The sequence below is a fragment of the Papilio machaon genome, chromosome 16 (genome assembly GCF_912999745.1).
Source record: "Papilio machaon chromosome 16, ilPapMach1.1, whole genome shotgun sequence".
NCBI lineage: Eukaryota > Metazoa > Arthropoda > Insecta > Lepidoptera > Papilionidae > Papilio > Papilio machaon.
In genome coordinates this window covers 3522542-3543122 of record NC_060001.1, presented here as the reverse complement: position 1 = coordinate 3543122, position 20581 = coordinate 3522542, and the positions used below count along the sequence as shown (strand labels likewise).

The window sequence follows — 20581 nt, the reverse complement described above, 5'->3', positions numbered from 1 at the left end:
GTTTGAGAGTTTATACTTTTTTTGAAATAAATATTTCAATGTCGGAATCGAAAGTTACAAATCGATTTTCCTTTTATTACGAATTAAATATGGCAATCATGCACTAAGACGTTTCAAATTTATTGTGTAGGTAGAGAATGCTTAGAGAGTGATTGAGAGAAAAGATAAATCGTTTGAGAGTTAATACTTTTTCTGAAATAAATATTTCAATGTCGGAATCGAAAGTTACAAATCGATTTTCCTTTTATTTCGAATTAAATATGGCAATCATGCACTAAGACGTTTCAAATTTATTGTGTAGGTAGAGAATGCTTAGAGAGTGATTGAGAGAAAAGATAAATCGTTTGAGAGTTAATACTTTTTCTGAAATAAATATTTCAATGTCGGAATCGAAAGTTACAAATCGATTTTCCTTTTATTTCGAATTAAATATGGCAATCATGCACTAAGACGTTTCAAATTTATTGTGTAGGTAGAGAATGCTTAGAGAGTGATTGAGAGAAAAGAGAAATCATTTGAGAGTTAATACTTTTTCTGAAAAATATGTTTCAATGTCGGAATCGAAAGTTACTAATCGATTTTCCTTTTTTTCCGAAATAATTATGGCAATCATGCACTTAGACGTTTCAAATTTATTTTGTAGGTAGAGAATGATTAGAGAGTGATTGAGAGAAAAGATAAATCGTTTGAGAGTTAATTCTTTTCCTGAAATAAATATTTCAATTTCTGAATCGAAAGTAACAAATCGATTTTCCTTTTTTCCGAATTAAATATGGCAATCATGCACTTAGACGATTTAAATTTATGGTGTAGACAGAGAATGGTAATAGAGTGATTGAGAGAAAACAGAAATCGTTTGAGAGTTAATACTTTTTTTGAAATAAATATTTCAATGTCGGAATCGAAAGTTACAAATCGATTTTCCTTTTATTACGAATTAAATATGGCAATCATGCACTAAGACGTTTCAAATTTATTGTGTAGGTAGAGAATGCTTAGAGAGTGATTGAGAGAAAAGATAAATCGTTTGAGAGTTAATACTTTTTCTGAAATAAATATTTCAATTTCGGAATCGTAAGTAACAAATCGATTTTCAAAAACTTACAAATCTCAAAAATTGAAATATTTATTTTAGAAAAAGTATTAACTCTCAAACTATTTCTCTTTTCTTTAAATCAATCTATAACCATTCTCTATCTACAAAATAAATTTGAATCGTTTATCCTCATGATTCCCATATTTAATTCGAAAAAAAGGAAAACCGATCTGTAACTTTCGATTCCGAAATTGAAATATTTATTTAAGAAAAAGTATTAACTCTCAAACGATTTCTCTTTTCTCTCAATCACTCTCTAAGCATTCTCTACCTACACAATAAATTTGAAACGTCTTAGTGCATGATTGCCATATTTAATGCGAAATAAAAGGAAAATCGATTTGTTAATTTCGATTCCGAAATTGAAACATTTATTTCAGAAAAAGTATTAACTCTCAAATGATTTCTCTTTTCTCTCAATCACTCTCTAAGCATTCTCTACCTACACAATAAATTTGAAACGTCTTAGTGCATGATTGCCATATTTAATTCGGAAAAAAGGAAAATCGATTTGTTACTTTCGATTCAGAAATTGAAATATTTATTTCAGGAAAAGAATTAACTCTCAAACGATTTATCTTTTCTCTCAATCACTCTCTAATCATTCTCTACCTACACAATAAATTTGAAACGTCTAAGTGCATGATTGCCATAATTATTTCGGAAAAAAAGGAAAATCGATTAGTAACTTTCGATTCCGACATTGAAATATATTTTTCAGAAAAAGTATTAACTCTCAAATGATTTCTCTTTTCTCTCAATCACTCTCTAAACATTCTCTACCTACACAATAAATTTGAAACGTCTTAGTGCATGATTGCCATATTTAATTCGAAATAAAAGGAAAATCGATTTGTAACTTTCGATTCCGACATTGAAATATTTATTTCAGAAAAAGTATTAACTCTCAAATGATTTCTCTTTTCTCTCAATCACTCTCTAAGCATTCTCTACCTACACAATAAATTTGAAACGTCTTAGTGCATGATTGCCATATTTAATTCGAAATAAAAGGAAAATCGATTTGTAACTTTCGATTCCGACATTGAAATATTTATTTCAGAAAAAGTATTAACTCTCAAACGATTTATCTTTTCTCTCAATCACTCTCTAAGCATTCTCTACCTACACAATAAATTTGAAACGTCTTAGTGCATGATTGCCATATTTAATTCGAAATAAAAGGAAAATCGATTTGTAACTTTCGATTCCGACATTGAAATATTTATTTCAGAAAAAGTATTAACTCTCAAACGATTTATCTTTTCTCTCAATCACTCTCTAAGCATTCTCTACCTACACAATAAATTTGAAACGTCTTAGTGCATGATTGCCATATTTAATTCGTAATAAAAGGAAAATCGATTTGTAACTTTCGATTCCGACATTGAAATATTTATTTCAAAAAAAGTATAAACTCTCAAACGATTTCTCTTTTCTCTCAATCACTCTCTTACCATTCTCTACCTACACAATAAATTTGAAACGTCCAAGTGCATGATTGCCATATTTAATTCGGAAAAAAAGGAAAATCGATTTGTAACTTTCGATGCCCAGAATTAAAATATTTATTACAGAAAAAGTAAAAACTCTCAAACGATATTTCTTTTCTCTTAATGTCTCTCAAACGACTCTCTAACGATTCGCATTGAAAAAAATAAAAAAAAGTAAAGTGAGGGGGCCAACTTCACACTAGAATTTGAAATTGTTTTTACGGAGAAAGTAGGAACTCTCAAACGATATTTCTTTTCTCTCAAACCCTCTCAAACGATTCTCAAACGATTTGCGTAAAAAAAAGTTAAAAAAATTAAAGTGAGGGGGCCAACTTCACGGAGGTGCGCAGGCTATAGTGTTCGACCATACTGCCTAGTCTTTCGTAGAATTTTTCCTTTAATTGTAATCTGTGTTTTAAAGTATACTGACATATGTCAAATTGACATACAAACAGTAATCAAACGTCAACATAACATCAGATAGTCAACAATGGATATCATTTTCATTTGAATTTCAGTTTCAAATGATTATTTTTGGCGATGGTTGTGTTGGGTGTCTTCCATTTATCATAATAATTTGCAATAGAAAATAAAGAATAATACTATCATTACCCATGAATTTGTTTTCAGTAGCAGTGTTAGATGGTTTATAAAAACCAATAAGTATGAAAAAAGCTCTAAGTGTAAATATTGAATTCTTTGTGTAAAAAAGTTCTTTGAATCCGAATAACAATGGCAAATGACGCGGATCAACATACAGAAAACACTTCAAGTATTAGTATAAGAGGACCACCTGGAAGACCTTATAAAATAACTATTGAACTTCCCCTATTTCTCTGTATGTTGGGTATATCTCTGTCTGGTGAGTTTTTTTACATAGTAATTATTAGTTTATATTTTTTTGTTTGTCTTTACTTAAAAAATTGTTTGTTGATTTATTTAAATATATTTTAGGTTCGGCCTTAAGCAATATTATATTTTTTCGCACATGCTCTCACTTATTAAACCATACAGAAGAAGAGTGCAAAGGTTTCTTATCACCGATCAGGTCGAATTCAACTAAAGCATTAGAGAATGATGTCCAGGGATATGCCACATTTGTCTTAACAGTTAAAACTGTAATGGAGTCAATTGGGCCCGCCATAATGTTAATGTTTCTCGGAGTATGGTCTGACACTTATGGAAGGAAGCCCTTGATTGTGTGGCCAATGTTAGGTATGTAAATATAATTCATGTATTTAAGAAAATATTGCCTTAGTTTGATTGCTATAATTATTCACTAATTTGAACTAATCTTTTAATAACTTTTTTGCTTTTTAATTAATATCTGTATGTTTAAAAAAAAAATAGTTAAATGGATTTTATTAATAATCCTGTATTATGCTTTGATTCTTACTTTTAATTTATCAGCAAAAATTTCTTATTTAAATAATAGAAATTAGACTTTTATTTGCATGCAAATATATCTTCAAATTAGCATGTATTTAACTGCTTTGTACTGTGAAGTCTAGTACCAAAACATATAGTCAACCATTTCATACTGATTCAAAATCCTGAGATAACAATACTTTTGAAGTTGTGTTTAGGTATTGGAAATTCACAGTTGATTTGTTTGTGATGTTTTGCCATTTTGTGTGTGTATTGGTGCATGATAAAACATTCAAGTGCTATTATCTATCTAATTTCATGACTCAGTAGCTTATGATTATTTGTGTTTTATACATAATAGTTAACATGGGTTTTCAGCTCCGAAACCCCTGCACAAAAAATTGTCTTTAACTTTCCTTTTTGGAACGAAGTTCCTTAACGCACGTTGTGAAAGGGGGCTAGACGGAAAAAAATCTTACGAAAAGTTGTCACGACACTTTTTGCTATAGTAACCATGGCAACGACGTGACAATATATAACTAAAATTCATAGAAATAAAATGTACTTCTTGTGAAGACATAAGTTTTTTATTCATAGAATAAACATTGGTTCCTTCACTAATTAATCGAAAGGAACTTTGTTCCATCCGGGTGTCCCTTGACACCTCTCAAGTTTTTTATTTTTTAAGAATGAAGGATTTATGTTCAGATACTTTGGCAATGAAAATTGTACACTATTCTGCTATTTTTCCTTTCAACAATATTTATGTAAAACCCATTGTATTGTTGGTAACGGTATATTATATTTCTTATGGTGCTTGTGCTATAATTTTAGTGGAATTTTTCTTTTTGTATTGGTATCTATAAATAGTAGGTTTCAAATATCTTGGCGACTGACATTGAGCACACTGCAAATTGTCCTCCCCACATTTGCTTTACAGTTCATTATGTCTATAAATATGTTTTGTACTGCAACTCATATTATGTTCTGAGTTACCAAGACATTTGAAAAACACTACAATTAGTTGTATTCTAGTATTACAATTTTAGGTTTGGCCCTGTCTTCTATGCTGATCGTCGTGTATGGCTTAATAGATTTGAATCCCTGGTGGTATATCCTAACAGTCATTCCTTTCTCATTTACTGGCGGTTATGTAGTCATGTTTACAGGTGCATATTGTTATGTGAGTGATATTGCAACCACAGAAAGTACAACACTTAGGTAATAATATATTAAATATATTTGTATTTCTGATATATAAAACTAACAATTTAACCAGTATTGGCTATAAATTAAATTATACACTATTTTTTTTGCATGATATGCAAGTTTTAAGTTTGAAATGTGATTTTTTTCTTGTATGATCTGTCAAAATAATATATGCCATATATGTTTCTTTATATTTGAGCAATAATTTGCTTTGTGAGAAATTACAGTTAGTAGGTTGTAAAATCAGGTTTCTTATTTTGTACATTGTTTTTTAAAATATTACATTATTGTTTTCAGAATGGTTTTGATTGACGCAACAATTTCGTTAGGGAATGTTTTAGGATCACTGAGTAGCATATACTTAATTCTGTTAATTGGTAATGTTAATCTGTTACTTGTGAGCGCTACTTTGCATGTTTTAGCATATGCTTTCACAAATGTTTATGTAAGAGAGTCATTGGTTGGAGCTTTAGAGGTAAGAATCAGTTAAAAAAATTGCTCAGCATCTGACTTAACGAATGTTGACATACGTAAATAGTAAAGATGAAACCACTTTCCGTTTTCGATCTCTTTACAAACAAAGAAATTTTGTCGATGACGTTACGAATACGTTCAAGCAATTGTCACGCAAATATTCGTGATAGACCCGCTACTTGTTTAGGCCATAAATATTTTTTTTCGTTTCTGCGCAATAACTATGACCTAGATTGTTTATAACCGACCTCAATATTGATAATTATCAATATTAAGATCTTTGTTTATTTTCAGGGTGGTTTTTGTAAGATATTGGATTGGCTGCATGTTAGAGAAATGGTGCATGAATGTTTCAAAGAACGACCCAATCACGGAAGGATACAAGTTCTGTTACTGATATTAGTGCGATGTATATCAGTGTTTCTTTTTGTTGGAACTATGGGTTTGGAATATCTGTACTCTAGGGAAAAGTTGAATTGGGCTTTGGATGACTACAACACATACTCGGCTGTAAGCACTGCTGTACTGTTTGTAGGGAGTTTCTTTGGTATTATGGTCTTTCAGAAATTGCTGCGCATAAGTGATTTAATGTTCGCAATCATATCATTAATTATGTCCGGCACCGAGTTTGTTTTAAAAGCATTCGCTGTGACGTCATGGCAGATGTATTTAAGTAAGTTTGATTTCCTTTATGCTAATAACACATATTATCATTCCGCTCATTGAAAAAAATAACAGTTTGTTTTTGTTCATGTGATTTGACAGTGGAAACTTATTGTAACATTACAATTGACCATGATCGGTAACTTGTTATGAATCACCTTATCGACAGCGTTTTTTGTCCTTTTGACGAGACTGTACCTATTATAGTGGCTTTTGTAATATTAAATGTTATATTGCAACGTTATTTAGTCATTATATGATAAGCCAGTGATAAAATTCTACATCAGACGCGAGTATGAAAACAATCAATTTGTGCTTTGATATTTCAATTTTTCATATAATTAGGGCTGCAACCTCTTGTGGTTTGGATTTACGTATATTAAAAATTGCCAGCCCTACACATTATTATTGACGTCGGCAATGATTATGGATTTCCGTTTTGCACGGTCTTGGCATATCTCTTGTTTCTTCTTAATATACATATATATACAAACACTCGTTGGGTTAACTATATAAGGTACTAGCTGTCGCCCGCGACTCCGACCGCGCGGTATTAAAAAATAACGTAATAAATCTGTGTTTTTTCAGACTATATTCTACATCTGTGCCAAATATCATCAAGATCCGTTCAACCGTTCTGGAGATACCTTTAAACAAACATCCATCCATCTAAACTTTCGCATTTCTAATATTAGTAAGAAGTAAGATGCGCTCACCATAATTATTAACACTTTATTAAAAGAAAATCTGAAATAGAAAAGTAAATAATATTGTTTTCTATTTCCAGGTATTTCAATATCGTTCTTCAAAGACCTTTCCGGGTCCTTGACAAGGTCATTTATAACAAAGTCATTTCCTGTAGAAGACATTGCAAAGATATTTTCTCTGATGTGCGCTTTAGAAGGGATGTGTCCTATTATTGCTCCCATCGTTTACAATACTATATACGGTCTCACTCTGACTACTTTCCCTGGGACTTTTTATTTGTTGAGCGCCGGATTGGTTGTCGTAAACGTGGTATTAATAGGGTAAGAAACTCTTACAATTTATTTTATTTTTTCATTACGTCTCCAAATAATGTTAACAAAAAAAAAAGTCAAGTGAAATGTGTTTGGTGTTCAATAGTTACGTAATTTGTTTTTTTTTTTAACATATGTTTTTAGATATGTTTGAAAATACATCACTTAGTTAAAAGAACGAGATTTGCATTGTAGGTTTTTTTACAAACGTTCGCTATTAGATTGTGTAGCGATAAAAAAAACCTTGTGCAATCGCAAATAGATTATACCTAGAACTATCAATGATACATTTTTTGTATAAGCTTTAACAGTGGAAAATGACGCGTATGTTTACTTGTTCTAGGTTCGTAAAGTACTATTCCTGGAACGCACCAACTGTTCCTTACCGATCCTTGGCAGATGAAGAAGCCTAAATAAACTTACAATATTTTGTTGCATTAATTAAAAATAATGACCTCTTTCAATACTTTTTCAAAAAGTTTATAAATACTAAAGTAGCTATAAGTCAATTTCTAGGTAGTTTTTTTTTTATATGCAAGTATTAATTATCCAAATATGTATATATAATTTATGATAGTAGTCATTGTTTTCTGAGAATAAAATCTCTATGTCAAACAAATTGTCATCCCTATCATTATTTGACAAAATAAGAGATAACAAAATGTTCTAAACGGGAATTTTAGTCTCAGAAACCCAGTATAAATCAGTTATTGCGTAACAAGACTGTGATATTAATATTTGAATGTAATATGTTAATATTTGAATATATATTTATTTTCTATTTTTATTAATAAAATAAACAAGGAAACAAACGCTTCATTTTTTTTTCATATTCAAAATATTCCTTCATATATTATGTTACATCTTTAGTAGTAAAGAATTATTTGATTAGAGAACTCTGATCGTAGAAGGCAATAAAAATGATTAATAATCATAATTCAAGGAAAGTCATATAATTATCGTAGTGTTTTTAAGAAGGCTACAAGAAAAATAGTATTTTTTGCTTCGACTATTTTTCTAATAAGGATAAATATAGAGAAATAATAGACAATGATATTTTCCACAAGTCTAACTTAGTTTATTTATAGGAATAACACAGTTACGACTCAAATCAAACCTTAAAAGATATCACCAAATCAAAGTCTTTTACACAAAAAGTAATGGATAATAAAAATTTTTTCAGTGCTTTTTGAAAAAATATAGTATTTATTACCCTGATTGTTTAGTTACATTGTAATTTTAATATAAATTTTAAAAATCACAAACAAAAAAAAAACGGAAAGTCAAAACAAAATTCACCATTTTCTAGGTGTAGAATTTAATCAGATTTGAACATTGTTATGGCGAAAGTTTAATTAAAATAATAAACCTATACTTAAACTAATCATCACAGGTTCATATAGGTTTTACAATCAAATATTTTTAATGAACTTAAACGTGTATAGAGAAAAACATATCCATACATGTTTATTAATAACTATGAATAACTAACAATGGTTTATGCACGAAATTAGTAAATTTTAAATGCTGAAAACTTTCAAAATTATGATTTCGTTAACGTATTTTTATTTTAAGGTATCACGGCTTAATGGCGTCATTTTAAGATTGATACACAATTTTAAAACAAAATCGTACATTAATGTCTCATAATGGGATTGTTTTTAATTATTTATTAATAGTAAATTTATGAAATGACAAAGTTACAATATCCTTAAACCAACTTACTGGCAATAGTCTTTTATTTCGGTTATGGTACCACTATTTTGTGCTTTCAATCTTCATAGACACCAAAATTTAATAAATTCTAATTAGACATATTATGTCTTAAACAAAAAGAGATTCTAAAAAAAAAACAATAACACAAGAATATAATTAAGCATTTGTTAATCAACTTATAACTAAGTAAAAGTACAAAGTGAAATATTGGACCTGCAATATTGTTCAAGGCCGCATAAAGAAATTATCGATCTAGAAATTAATTTATTTCGGTTTCAGTTCTCAAAATTAGGTTAGGCCGTAACTGGTATGTACTTTGCTAATGTATTGCTGCAGAATGGACTGGAATTTCATACATACAACAAATAGTATGTAGTCTTAGATTTTTTTTTTATTTTGTAGAAACGAATTTTTTTTATAAAAAGTGTGTCAATTAATCTCTAAATCGACAACAATCTCGAGGCGGCCATGTCTAATCGATGTTAGCTCTATAACAATGACATAAAACTATTGCATAATAATAACTATAATTAAAATTTTAACTGAGCAACTTTTAATCTACACATCACAGATCCTTACAAAAATAGGATATCAGTGATGCGTTTATAGCAAATTTAAACTTAAGTTTGTACATAAGGAAAACATACAAAAAAAAAACAGCTTCAATAAGCAAAAAAAAAACTCAAAGAACTTATACACAACTTAAACGAAAAGTACAACGAAATGATGTATGTATTACATTTATTGTTTGTAGAAGGGATGATCAATGATCAATCGTTTACAGCTTTACTATGGGTTTCTGAGACCAAAATCTCCATTTAAAAAATATTATCATCCTTGTCATTGTCTTTGACAAAACAGAGATAGCAATATATTTCAAACTGAGATTTTGGTCTCAGAAACACACAGTTTGTATTTTATTTTACTTTTTTCTTATAATATTCAACAAAGTGTTTAAACATCGATTACGTTATCGATAAAAAATTCGATTATAAGCCGTTTTTATTCAAATCGATTTCACATCGAGCATCCCTTGCCTTATATTACTGTTTAATAGTCACTGAGGATCGTATTTTGTACACGAGTCTTAAAATAAATCACTTAACTACAATACTTGTCAAATTGCAGTCTTTTTCAGGTCAAAATGTATGCGCTAGTTCCTATCTGGGATAGGCAGAACTCTACGAGTGAAGCACCAATGACATACATGCATCATTAGTTGCACTAGCAGCCAAACTTTTTTGGCAAAGATTTTTTATAATATTGGACACTTATTTACCATTCCTCTTCAGGTTCTTGACCTTGAGGTATGTTTGAAGGCGCGTTGCCAAATTTCTGAAAATTACAAATAAGAAATCATTTACTCGTATTCATATCGAAAAGAAACATCTTTAAGACGAAAAGGATTAAGTTTTTAAAGACAAATCTAAAATGAATCTTTTGTTGAATTAAAATTTATAGCATTCAAGTTAATTCTTAAAGACAACAACATTTATTATGTTTCAATCTGTATACTTACATATTCTGACCCCTGGAGTGCATAAGACAAAGTTCAATTTATGTTATTTACTTGTAAGTTTATTTTAATTAACTATATTTGTTAACTTTAATTTAAACAATTAATGTATCAAACAGTCATGAAAATAAAGGCTAATTAATTAATTAAATAATATTAAAAGGAAATATAAGAAGGTCTATAAAATGACCACACATTTTTTTATTTTAAGTATTTCAGTAAAGGAACTCGTGTCATTTTTTTTAATGAATTAGCTGAAATAGTATGGCGACTTTAGGTAGCCTACAGCTTAATTAAAAAAAACTACTATTAACTAATTTAAGCTTCAAAAGCTGCTTATTTCACATTTAAGACATACAGGGTGTCCCAAAAGGTTACGTACATAGGAAGGGGGGTGATAGGGGAGGTCACAAGGGTCACCAGAAAAATAAAATAAAAATTCCCCTCTGGGTATTAAAAAAAATAAATGGCATTTTTTAAAAACTAAAAATTTTACACCTTGTGGGGCGATTTTGCTACCGATGGCCTACAAATATTGCTATATTAAAAAAAAAAAGCTGTTATGTTATCGTCAATAACCCTTTATCAATATGAAATAAAAAAAACAATACATATCTAACAAAGATTTTAAAGAAAATTAAGATCTTGTCCAGTCAAGGACTTAGTAATTACGATTTCACTCAACTTCCTCCAAGTGTACTGAAAAAAAAAATGTACTATGCAACTCCGGCGAGTAACTTAAAAAGTTAGGTAATTTCATTGCAATTCCAAAATGGTATAACACTTACTTAAAAAATTCATACTAGGACATTTAAAAATATTTTTTGGGAACAATACCCCTTCAAAACAAAACATACCAATAAAGCAATAGTCTCAAATTCGTACGCAAATACATTTTTAAATGTCTATTCTGTTCCTTAAAACTTAAAAAGATATGTAGGTAATTGCAATGGTTTTCAATTAAACAAAATTATAATTATTTATTCAAATAAAATGCTCGAAATGTCTACCACCAACATAAATACACGCCCTACATCGTTTCAAAAATGAGCGGGAGATATGACAAACAAATCTTCTATTATTAATTGATTCCGCGGCCTCTGTGATCCTCGCCCTCAAGTCAGCCAAGTCCCTGATGGGTTTTCCATAAACTTTTTCTTTTATAGCACCCCAGTAAAAGAAGTCTAACGGGTTTAAATCCGGTGAACGAGCTGGCCACGCTATAGCACCGGCCCTTCCCGTCCACCTACCAGGGTATTCTTCGTCTAGGAAATCCCTTACAGGACGTGCGTAATGTGCTGGGCACCCATCATGCTGGAGCCACATATTCCTGACTGTTTCTAGCGGCACATCTTCCAATAGATTTGGTAGTTCGTTTTGTAAGAAGTGTAAGTACGCCTCGCCAGTCCTCAGGTATCAAATCTATTGGAAGATGTGCCGCTAGAAACAGTCAGGAATATGTGGCTCCAGCATGATGGGTGCCCAGCACATTACGCACGTCCTGTAAGGGATTTCCTAGACGAAGAATACCCTGGTAGGTGGACGGGAAGGGCCGGTGCTATAGCGTGGCCAGCTCGTTCACCGGATTTAAACCCGTTAGACTTCTTTTACTGGGGTGCTATAAAAGAAAAAGTTTATGGAAAACCCATCAGGGACTTGGCTGACTTGAGGGCGAGGATCACAGAGGCCGCGGAATCAATTAATAATAGAAGATTTGTTTGTCATATCTCCCGCTCATTTTTGAAACGATGTAGGGCGTGTATTTATGTTGGTGGTAGACATTTCGAGCATTTTATTTGAATAAATAATTATAATTTTGTTTAATTGAAAACCATTGCAATTACCTACATATCTTTTTAAGTTTTAAGGAACAGAATAGACATTTAAAAATGTATTTGCGTACGAATTTGAGACTATTGCTTTATTGGTATGTTTTGTTTTGAAGGGGTATTGTTCCCAAAAAATATTTTTAAATGTCCTAGTATGAATTTTTTAAGTAAGTGTTATACCATTTTGGAATTGCAATGAAATTACCTAACTTTTTAAGTTACTCGCCGGAGTTGCATAGTACATTTTTTTTTTCAGTACACTTGGAGGAAGTTGAGTGAAATCGTAATTACTAAGTCCTTGACTGGACAAGATCTTAATTTTCTTTAAAATCTTTGTTAGATATGTATTGTTTTTTTTATTTCATATTGATAAAGGGTTATTGACGATAACATAACAGCTTTTTTTTTTAAATATAGCAATATTTGTAGGCCATCGGTAGCAAAATCGCCCCACAAGGTGTAAAATTTTTAGTTTTTAAAAAATGCCATTTATTTTTTTTTAATACCCAGAGGGGAATTTTTATTTTATTTTTCTGGTGACCCTTGTGACCTCCCCTATCACCCCCCTTCCTATGTACGTAACCTTTTGGGACACCCTGTATAATTGTGTACAAGGGTTTATGTGCGTTTGTGTAGTAAGTATAAAGTTGACTTACCCGGACATCGCTGCCACCGTACTTGTTGCCCGTGTATGTGGCAGTGCCGCCGCCCTCCAGGAAGTCTGGCACGGGCTGGTCAGCTTGCCGCAGTATCTTCGCCAGGTCTGCCATCAGCGCCACATCCTGATCAAACCAAATAGAGACAAGATATGTATTAGACAAAACCCTAATTATATACCGTATATATTCACAGACACATTTGTAACCAAATGAAATGACGATGATATATTTTTAAGCAATACCTGTGGAAGGCATTGGGGAAGGTTTATTGTCTACCAATGGACGCAGACTTAATTAATAATCATAAAATACTTACATGGTCTGCATCAAAGAAGGAAACAGCCATGCCCCTGTTGCCAACGCGTCCGGTACGTCCGATTCTGTGCACATACTCATCTATGCTCTTTGGCAGATCGTAATTGACCACAATGTCAACGTTTTTGATATCTAAAATAAAATTAAAATATTAAGTTAACATAATTAAGTTTTAAAAGTTTATACACACGATAGAAACAATTAAATGACTATAAGTGTAAGTGAATGCAGAACATTTGGTAAATAATTACGTTTTTTTATGGTTGATATTTCTACAAGTTCATACAAATACAAATATATACTTTATTGTACACTATCATGGAGTTACAAAAAAGAAAATACATCAGGATTTTCACAAAAGGCGGTCTTATCGCTAAGCAGCGATCGTGCTATATTCGCTAAGCGCATATATTATGCCGAAGACTATTACTGTAATATTTGCACGGCCCGGAACTTCGAATTCGCGAGAGTCGCAAACACAATGTTAGACGCATTGGGATGCTGGGGGAAGGGAACGGGATAGCGCATAGATATAATAATATTAGATAACTACTATTTGTTGATCGTAGCGAGTACATTATAATATAATTAAGGAATCAACATAAAGTATTACCTAGTCCTCTTGCGGCGACCGCAGTGGCGACCAGTATGCAATGCCGACCACTCTTGAAGTTATGCAGCGCCTCCTCGCGCTCCTGCTGCATGCGGTCGCCGTGAATGGACGACGTCAACATCTGCTGCTCCGAGAGCATCGCCGCTATGAAATCCGCGTTGCGCTTCGTCTCCACAAACACCAGCACGCGTTTACCGTCTGAATATAACAATTGTTATGTAGGTAGTTGTATAAAATTTGAAGCATACATTTATGTACACTGCGAGTAAATGAACATGAAGAACAAACTGTATTATCTTGACTATATGCCAATATTACTCCTAAAATAAATATCGAAATTAACATCAACTCCTGTAAACATTGAAAAAAAAAAATTCTTGTAAGCAAGTCAGGATTATACCCACTAAAGCTATTCGTTATCCAACTTGTGGGTATAAAACTGTCTATATGTGTGTAAAACTCACCATTCTCCTCGATAAGTTTCTTGAGCGTGTTCTGCTTCTCGTATCTGGTGACTTGGTGGAATATCTGTTCGACGTCGGTACTTGCGCCGCCCACGATGCCCACAGCGATGAACAGATAGTTGTTGAGGAAGCGGCCTGCCAGATGCTGGATGTCCTCGGGGAATGTTGCAGAGAACATCAGAGTTTGGCGCTCAGTCTACAAAAAAAAAACGAAATTTATTAATTTTAATGCATAAAACTAGGCAATTAACATTTAGGTCAATTGAACATGTGTGACCAAACGGTCGAAATCCACAGTAAAGATGATTTCTAGTCTGTGACATACCGGACTTGCTTGGAAACTTTAGATAAGTCACTGAGCGCATAGTTTCGAGAAACTATGCGCCTGGATTTCTAGCTTCTTGGAGGGTCGGAGCATCAAGGTCGTTGTTGACGGTGCGTGCTCTGACCCGAAACCAATCAACGCTGGTGTCCCACAGGGCTGTGTACTGTCGCCCACATTGTTTCTTCTGCATATCAATGACATGCTGCAATTTAGCAACATTCATTGTTATGCAGACGATAGCACGTGTGACGCACTGTATACGGCTCGTGCCAATGTTTCTCGGGCTACTGCCGATGAGAACCGGACCAAACTTGTGTCTGAACTGGAGACCCTACTGGGTGAAGTTTCGGATTGGGGTCGACGAAATCTCGTTGAATTCAATCCCAAAAAGACACAAGTGTGCGCCATTACCGCTAAAAAACAACCCTTTGTCGTAGATCTTCGTTTTGAGGGCACTCCCCTGGTAGCCTCAGCCAGTATCGGTATTCTCGGCGTTGACATATCGAGTGACGTTCAGTTTCGCGGTCACTTGGAAGACAAGGCCAAGCTGGCCTCCAAAAAGCTGGGTGTGCTCAGTAGGGCGAAGCAGTATTTCCAACCGGGCCACCGCCTACAACTGTACAAGGCGCAAGTTCGGCCCCACATGGAATACTGCTCGCACCTCTGGGCGGGAGCACCCCAATACCAGCTTCTTCCATTTGACCGCATACAACGGAGAGCGACTCGAATCGTCAACGACCGAGCTCTTACCGATCGGCTTGATACTCTGGCCTTGCGGAGGGACGTCAGTTCCCTCTGCATCTTTTATCGTTTGTACCACGGGGAGTGTTCCGAAGAACTGTTTGGAACGATTCCTGCCGCCGAGTTTCGTCATCGGACGACCCGACAGACCGCCAGGTACCATCCATACCATCTGGACGGCTGGCATTCCACAACAGTGCGGTTCTCGCGAAATTTCTTGCCGCGCACGGCCGCGTTGTGGAATGGTCTGTCCTCGGCGGTATTTCCAAACCACTACGACTTAGGGTCCTTCAAGAAGCGAGCGTATCACCATCTCAAAGGCCGGCAACGCATTTGCGATTCCTCTGGTATCGCAGATGTCCATGGGCGTCGATGAACACCTTGGTGTTCCCGCTGCTCGTTTGCCCCCTTCTCTTATAAAAAAAAAAAAAAAAAAAAACTGGCACTGTACTGAAACAAAGATGAACTCTGAAAGATATAAATTAGTTACTTACACTAGGGACCATTGTGGGATGTTCCATCATCTTCTCAACGGTGGGCATGAAGCCCATGTCGAGCATACGGTCAGCTTCGTCCAGCACCACGCAGCGCACCTGCTCGAACGACACACGTCGCCGGTCCACGAAGTCGTGAAGCCGGCCCGGAGTCGCCACCAGGATGTGGCAGCCGCGCTATATATGTCACAATGTTTTTATTAACAACTAATTTTAAAACTAATTAACACAGTAAGCACTGCATTTACTTTTAAGTACATTTGGTCTAAGAATGTATCAATATTACACAAATATATACAACTATTTTTATATATATTTTGATTCAATTACAGGTAATTAGGTAATATTTTGTTGTCTTGCATTTTTTTTAATAAATATATATAGCACATTACAATAAACCTAGGTTAAGTAAATTACGCAGAAAGATCATCTTGGAATTGTTTTTTTTTCTGCATAGTGAATTGAATTGTAAAAATAATAATAGAATTATAGTTTAATTATAATTCATCTTACTGAAATATTATCACTTTGATGTCGGACGGCAGTTCCTCCGTATGCCACAGCAACCTTCACTACAGAACCATATGAGAACTTCCTCGCTTCATTAAATATTTGAAGTGTTAATTCTCTTGTAGGTGATACTATTATAACCTGTGAAAAATAATTTGTTTCATAACTAAACCATGGAAAATATCTTGGCGGACAGAGTTCATAGGCCTGATGCACAGTATCCAACGACTCACACTAAGTTAAGAGCCGCCAAGATATCTGAAAACATTTATATTAAGTTAAGAAAATATTTTTTTGAGACCTACCTGGGGTTGAGCATTAGGACTCACAGTAAGTGGTGCTCCCTCTTCAAGGATCTTATTTATTATAGGAACAAGGAAGGCTGCCTGAAGAAATAAAAAATTTAAATTAATTATAATTATTACACATTAAAAGACTTTTGATTGTATTTCTTTTAAAAACTACAGTTGCTGTATTCACAAAGTTTATTAGTAAAAAAGGCAATGATATCTTCAGATAATCAATAATTATCTATAAAACTATAGATTCGCATTAAGTTACAAATTCAGTAGCAAATTAATGTTTGAAGTACATGTTTGTGGGATATAACTTACAGTTTTTCCAGAACCCGTTTGTGCGCAGCCCATAAGATCCCTGCCCTCTGTTATAATTGGGATGGCATGCTTTTGTATAGGAGTAGGCTTCTTATAACCAGACCTTGCTATATTTTCCAACACAGACTTCCGTAAATTTGCAGATTCAAAACTTTCTATCGGCCGAGGTGGATTTTCTCCACTCACCTACAAAAAAACAATGAATTTTGATACTCTTATATGGTTAATATACAGCAACATAAAATATCAAATTTAAATAAAAACTCAAACTAATTAAATAATAATTCTCACTTTCATTTAAAATATAAAAATTCTAATTTAAATTGTCAATAATAATAACAGCAATTAAAATAGTAGAAACTCACTTTAACAGCAATTCGATCAAATTTATCAAAGTTAATTCCTGAGCTGATGGTACTGCTAAACATTTCTTGTTCATTGTCTGTGGGCTCAGGAGGCACATAGGTGACTGGTGCCTTTTTCATTTCATCATCACCACCCCCATCATTGTCCTCCCCTCCATCATTGTGTCGACCACCTCTCCCTCCCCCTCCTCTGCCCCTACCCCTTCCCCTGCCACGATCACCTCTCTCGCCCCTGTCCCTTTCATCATCATTGAAATCTCCTATAAAACAAGAGATCCAATAAGTGAGATATGTTGATGAGGTGACATAAATAAAAATACATGATATATTTAATTACACAACATCTGATTATTGAATGAATCATATTTTTCAACGAATGATTCCTTTACCACTTAAAAAAATGAACATGTTGCTTTGCTTATTATACTTCAAAACTAATAATAATAGGTAGTTATGATAGAAACAAGAATAGAGTATTTTTCATTCTTGTTTCGGATAAATGTGGAATTTCCTTTAAGCTGGAAGTTAGCTTAGAATTTAAAACAACAGGTCACAAGGACACTGCTCAGGATTAGATAAGAAAAATAAAATAAAAAAGTGATTGTAGTGGACTGTATTTAATTAAAGTTCTTGATCGTAGATACTAACGCCTTTATTGCTCCCAAACGATTGGACAATTTTAATAAGTAACAATAGATATTTATACTACTGCTCCAGTAAACGTAACCCTATGTCACACCGTTCTTTAGCGGGTAAAAGTTAAAATAACGCCGCGTCTTTTGGCGTAGGCCGACAAAGGATTTACGAAGAATCCCGCCCTTTATCGGGCGGCGGCACAAGATAAACATTGCTGAACTGAGGCGCGGTCCATGAACTGTTTAATGTGTTGTGAGGCGAGTTCAAGGGCAGCACGTGTAACGCGTTGGTAACTACCTCGCCAACAGTGATGATTTGCAAATTTTTTCAAAAAAAAGAAAAAAATTCTATAATTTTAAAAAACATGAATTATATTTTTTTGGTAACCATTTTAGTTTGCTTTATCACCCGATTCCAGCTTAATATCGACCTATAGGACACCTGTATATTTTCCATCAACATTATTTTAATAATTTTTCCAATTTATTGTATCCAATTTAAATTATAGTATTTATACTAATTCTAAAATGTTCTATTATGTATCATATTATCAAAATACAATCACAAATAATAGCAATGTTTCTTAGATATACTTCCAGAGAATGACAACACTGACATAACAATCCTACTTAATCTTTTTGATATGACATGTTATTCCATACCTGACTTTTTTTCATTTGGGTATCAAAAATATACTTTAATTTTACAACAAGTAAAATTGAATTGTACATGTTACAGAACTAAAGTAATCTTATCTCTATCAAAGAAAATGATAATGATTTCAAAGTATGATTTAGGATATTACCATTTGAGTCAAAATTTCTGGGTTCTCGGGAACCTCCTCTTCCGCCACGGCCACCACGCCCCCTACCTCCACCGCGGCCCCTCCTCTCTCCAAACCCATTGTCCATGTCTTTTGAATAATCTATAAACAAAAAAAAGCATGAAATATAAACTAGCCCAAACAGATTTTACTTTACAATAATGTAATAATTTTATGAAAAGGTAGTTTTATTTTTCTTAAATGGCATCACTGCTCGACACCGTCACTCTTTTGTGAAAACTTCCAGCGAAAAGATTGAGAGTGGTGGGGTTGAAACAGTGTTTTGATTACGAGTCAGGAGCTCGGCCAATCGTTGGAAAACCGTCAAAGTGATAAGTTGTCTGGTGGAAACTGTGTTAGTTGACCGATAAGTGTTAAAATTGCAAAAAAGTATTTATGTGCAGTGGATTGGAGTATTTCTTGACAATAATGTGTGTAGAACTATTGTGACCTTCTGTAACTTATACAACTTAACCATAATTAAATAATGTGGTGTCTTATTTATTATCTTTCCCAAAGTGGTGAATTCACATTTTATGTTCTAGTACATTTGTCAACTGTTTCGACAAACTAATATGAAACAATAGCTTACCATTGTCATTAAAGGACTGAAAGCCTCTGCCCCTGGATAAACTGTGACCTTCATCTACATTATCTTCATAGTAACCATTATTTGCTACTGGCGGGGGTAATACCTACAATGACAAATTATACAATTAAAAAAATATGTATTTTACTTTAGTGGCAAAAAATAACGGTAACTTGATAACATTACTTACAACTGCAGGAGAATCATCCCATTCGTCATCCATTATCTTAAAAAAATAAAAAAATTGGTATTTAAAAAAAACATGTTTGAGAACATTTAAGTAGGAATAAGTTGAACTAAAAGATAAATCTACCCTAAAGGTACAATGAAAATTTCAACGAATCGCAGTTTGAAGTAACTACAAAAGTTTCGTGGTGACGAATTATTCAAAATATTTATCATAAAAGACAAATTCTCTCAGCTTGAGAGTAAAAGTTAAACTTTGTACAAAAAGAGTTAAAATTAATGTCGAGAACCGGCATTTGAATTGTTCACACGTGTAAATGCTAACAAATGATATTATTCATAATGAATTACATTAGTTTGTATTTTATATGATAACAATACTCACTGCAAGTTATTATCTTTATTCGGCTAAATGCACTAAATATAGACTTCCGAAAAAAATGCGAACAAAGACATTTAATAACCGACGACAGAACTTAAATGGCGGCTGATCTGATGGCGGCAGTGTGACCAGATTTAAATCGAACATTCTGCCACTTACTCGTCTAAATTCTGCTATTGGTTTTTGTTAATAGTACTAAAATTCTGCTAATCATTGAGTTAAAAGAAGAGAATGGCAACTGAAGATTTAGTTTGATTTAATTTATATTTTAATGCTTATTATTTCTTTGTCAAATCAAATAGTCTTCAAATTACATATTATTGCTGCACCGGCAAATCAACATGACAATGTGTAACAAGGTGTATATTATGAAATATTTATAATTTTACATTTTTACATTAAATTATTTGTGCTGTAAACCTAAGTTTTAGTATTTGTTGAAGTGATACTATTTTTTTTATAATAATAATAATGTTTGATCT

General features: G+C 33.1%; 2 protein-coding genes across 2 annotated transcripts; one reads left to right on the top strand and one right to left on the bottom strand.

Moving 5' to 3' along the window:
- Positions 1-3548: 3548 nt before the first annotated feature.
- Positions 3549-7747, top strand: LOC106716576 (proton-coupled folate transporter). Its single transcript, XM_045681429.1, has 6 exons — positions 3549-3804; positions 5007-5178; positions 5464-5641; positions 5935-6313; positions 7091-7331; positions 7666-7747. Exons 1-6 carry the CDS (start codon positions 3711-3713, stop codon positions 7733-7735), a joined length of 1134 nt encoding a protein of 377 aa, XP_045537385.1. The 5' UTR covers positions 3549-3710; the 3' UTR covers positions 7736-7747.
- A 2216-nt stretch (positions 7748-9963) lies between these two features.
- On the bottom strand, positions 9964-20275 carry LOC106716541 (ATP-dependent RNA helicase vasa). The gene is made up of 14 exons (XM_014510067.2): positions 20103-20275; positions 19722-19757; positions 19535-19637; positions 18925-19044; positions 17484-17743; positions 17119-17304; positions 16810-16890; positions 16508-16645; positions 15995-16171; positions 14435-14630; positions 13971-14168; positions 13359-13489; positions 13040-13165; positions 9964-10373 (listed from the first exon to the last, which is right to left on the bottom strand). Exons 2-14 carry the CDS (start codon positions 19752-19754, stop codon positions 10314-10316), a joined length of 1809 nt encoding a protein of 602 aa, XP_014365553.2. The 5' UTR covers positions 19755-19757; positions 20103-20275; the 3' UTR covers positions 9964-10313.
- Between the last annotated feature and the right edge of the window lie 306 nt (positions 20276-20581).

Coding starts and splice junctions, on each gene's coding strand:
- LOC106716576 (XM_045681429.1), top strand. CDS start 3,711: ATGGAGTCAATTGGGCCCGCCATAATGTTAATGTTTCTCGGAGTATGG. Junction 6,314..7,090: donor GTCATGGCAGATGTATTTAA/GTAAGTTTGATT, acceptor TTCTATTTCCAG/GTATTTCAATATCGTTCTTC. Junction 7,332..7,665: donor GTAAACGTGGTATTAATAGG/GTAAGAAACTCT, acceptor TACTTGTTCTAG/GTTCGTAAAGTACTATTCCT.
- LOC106716541 (XM_014510067.2), bottom strand. CDS start 19,754: ATGGATGACGAATGGGATGATTCTCCTGCAGTT. Junction 16,891..17,118: donor AAACGGGTTCTGGAAAAACT/GTAAGTTATATC, acceptor TTATTTCTTCAG/GCAGCCTTCCTTGTTCCTAT. Junction 13,166..13,358: donor CCTTCTTTGATGCAGACCAT/GTAAGTATTTTA, acceptor TGGTTTGATCAG/GATGTGGCGCTGATGGCAGA.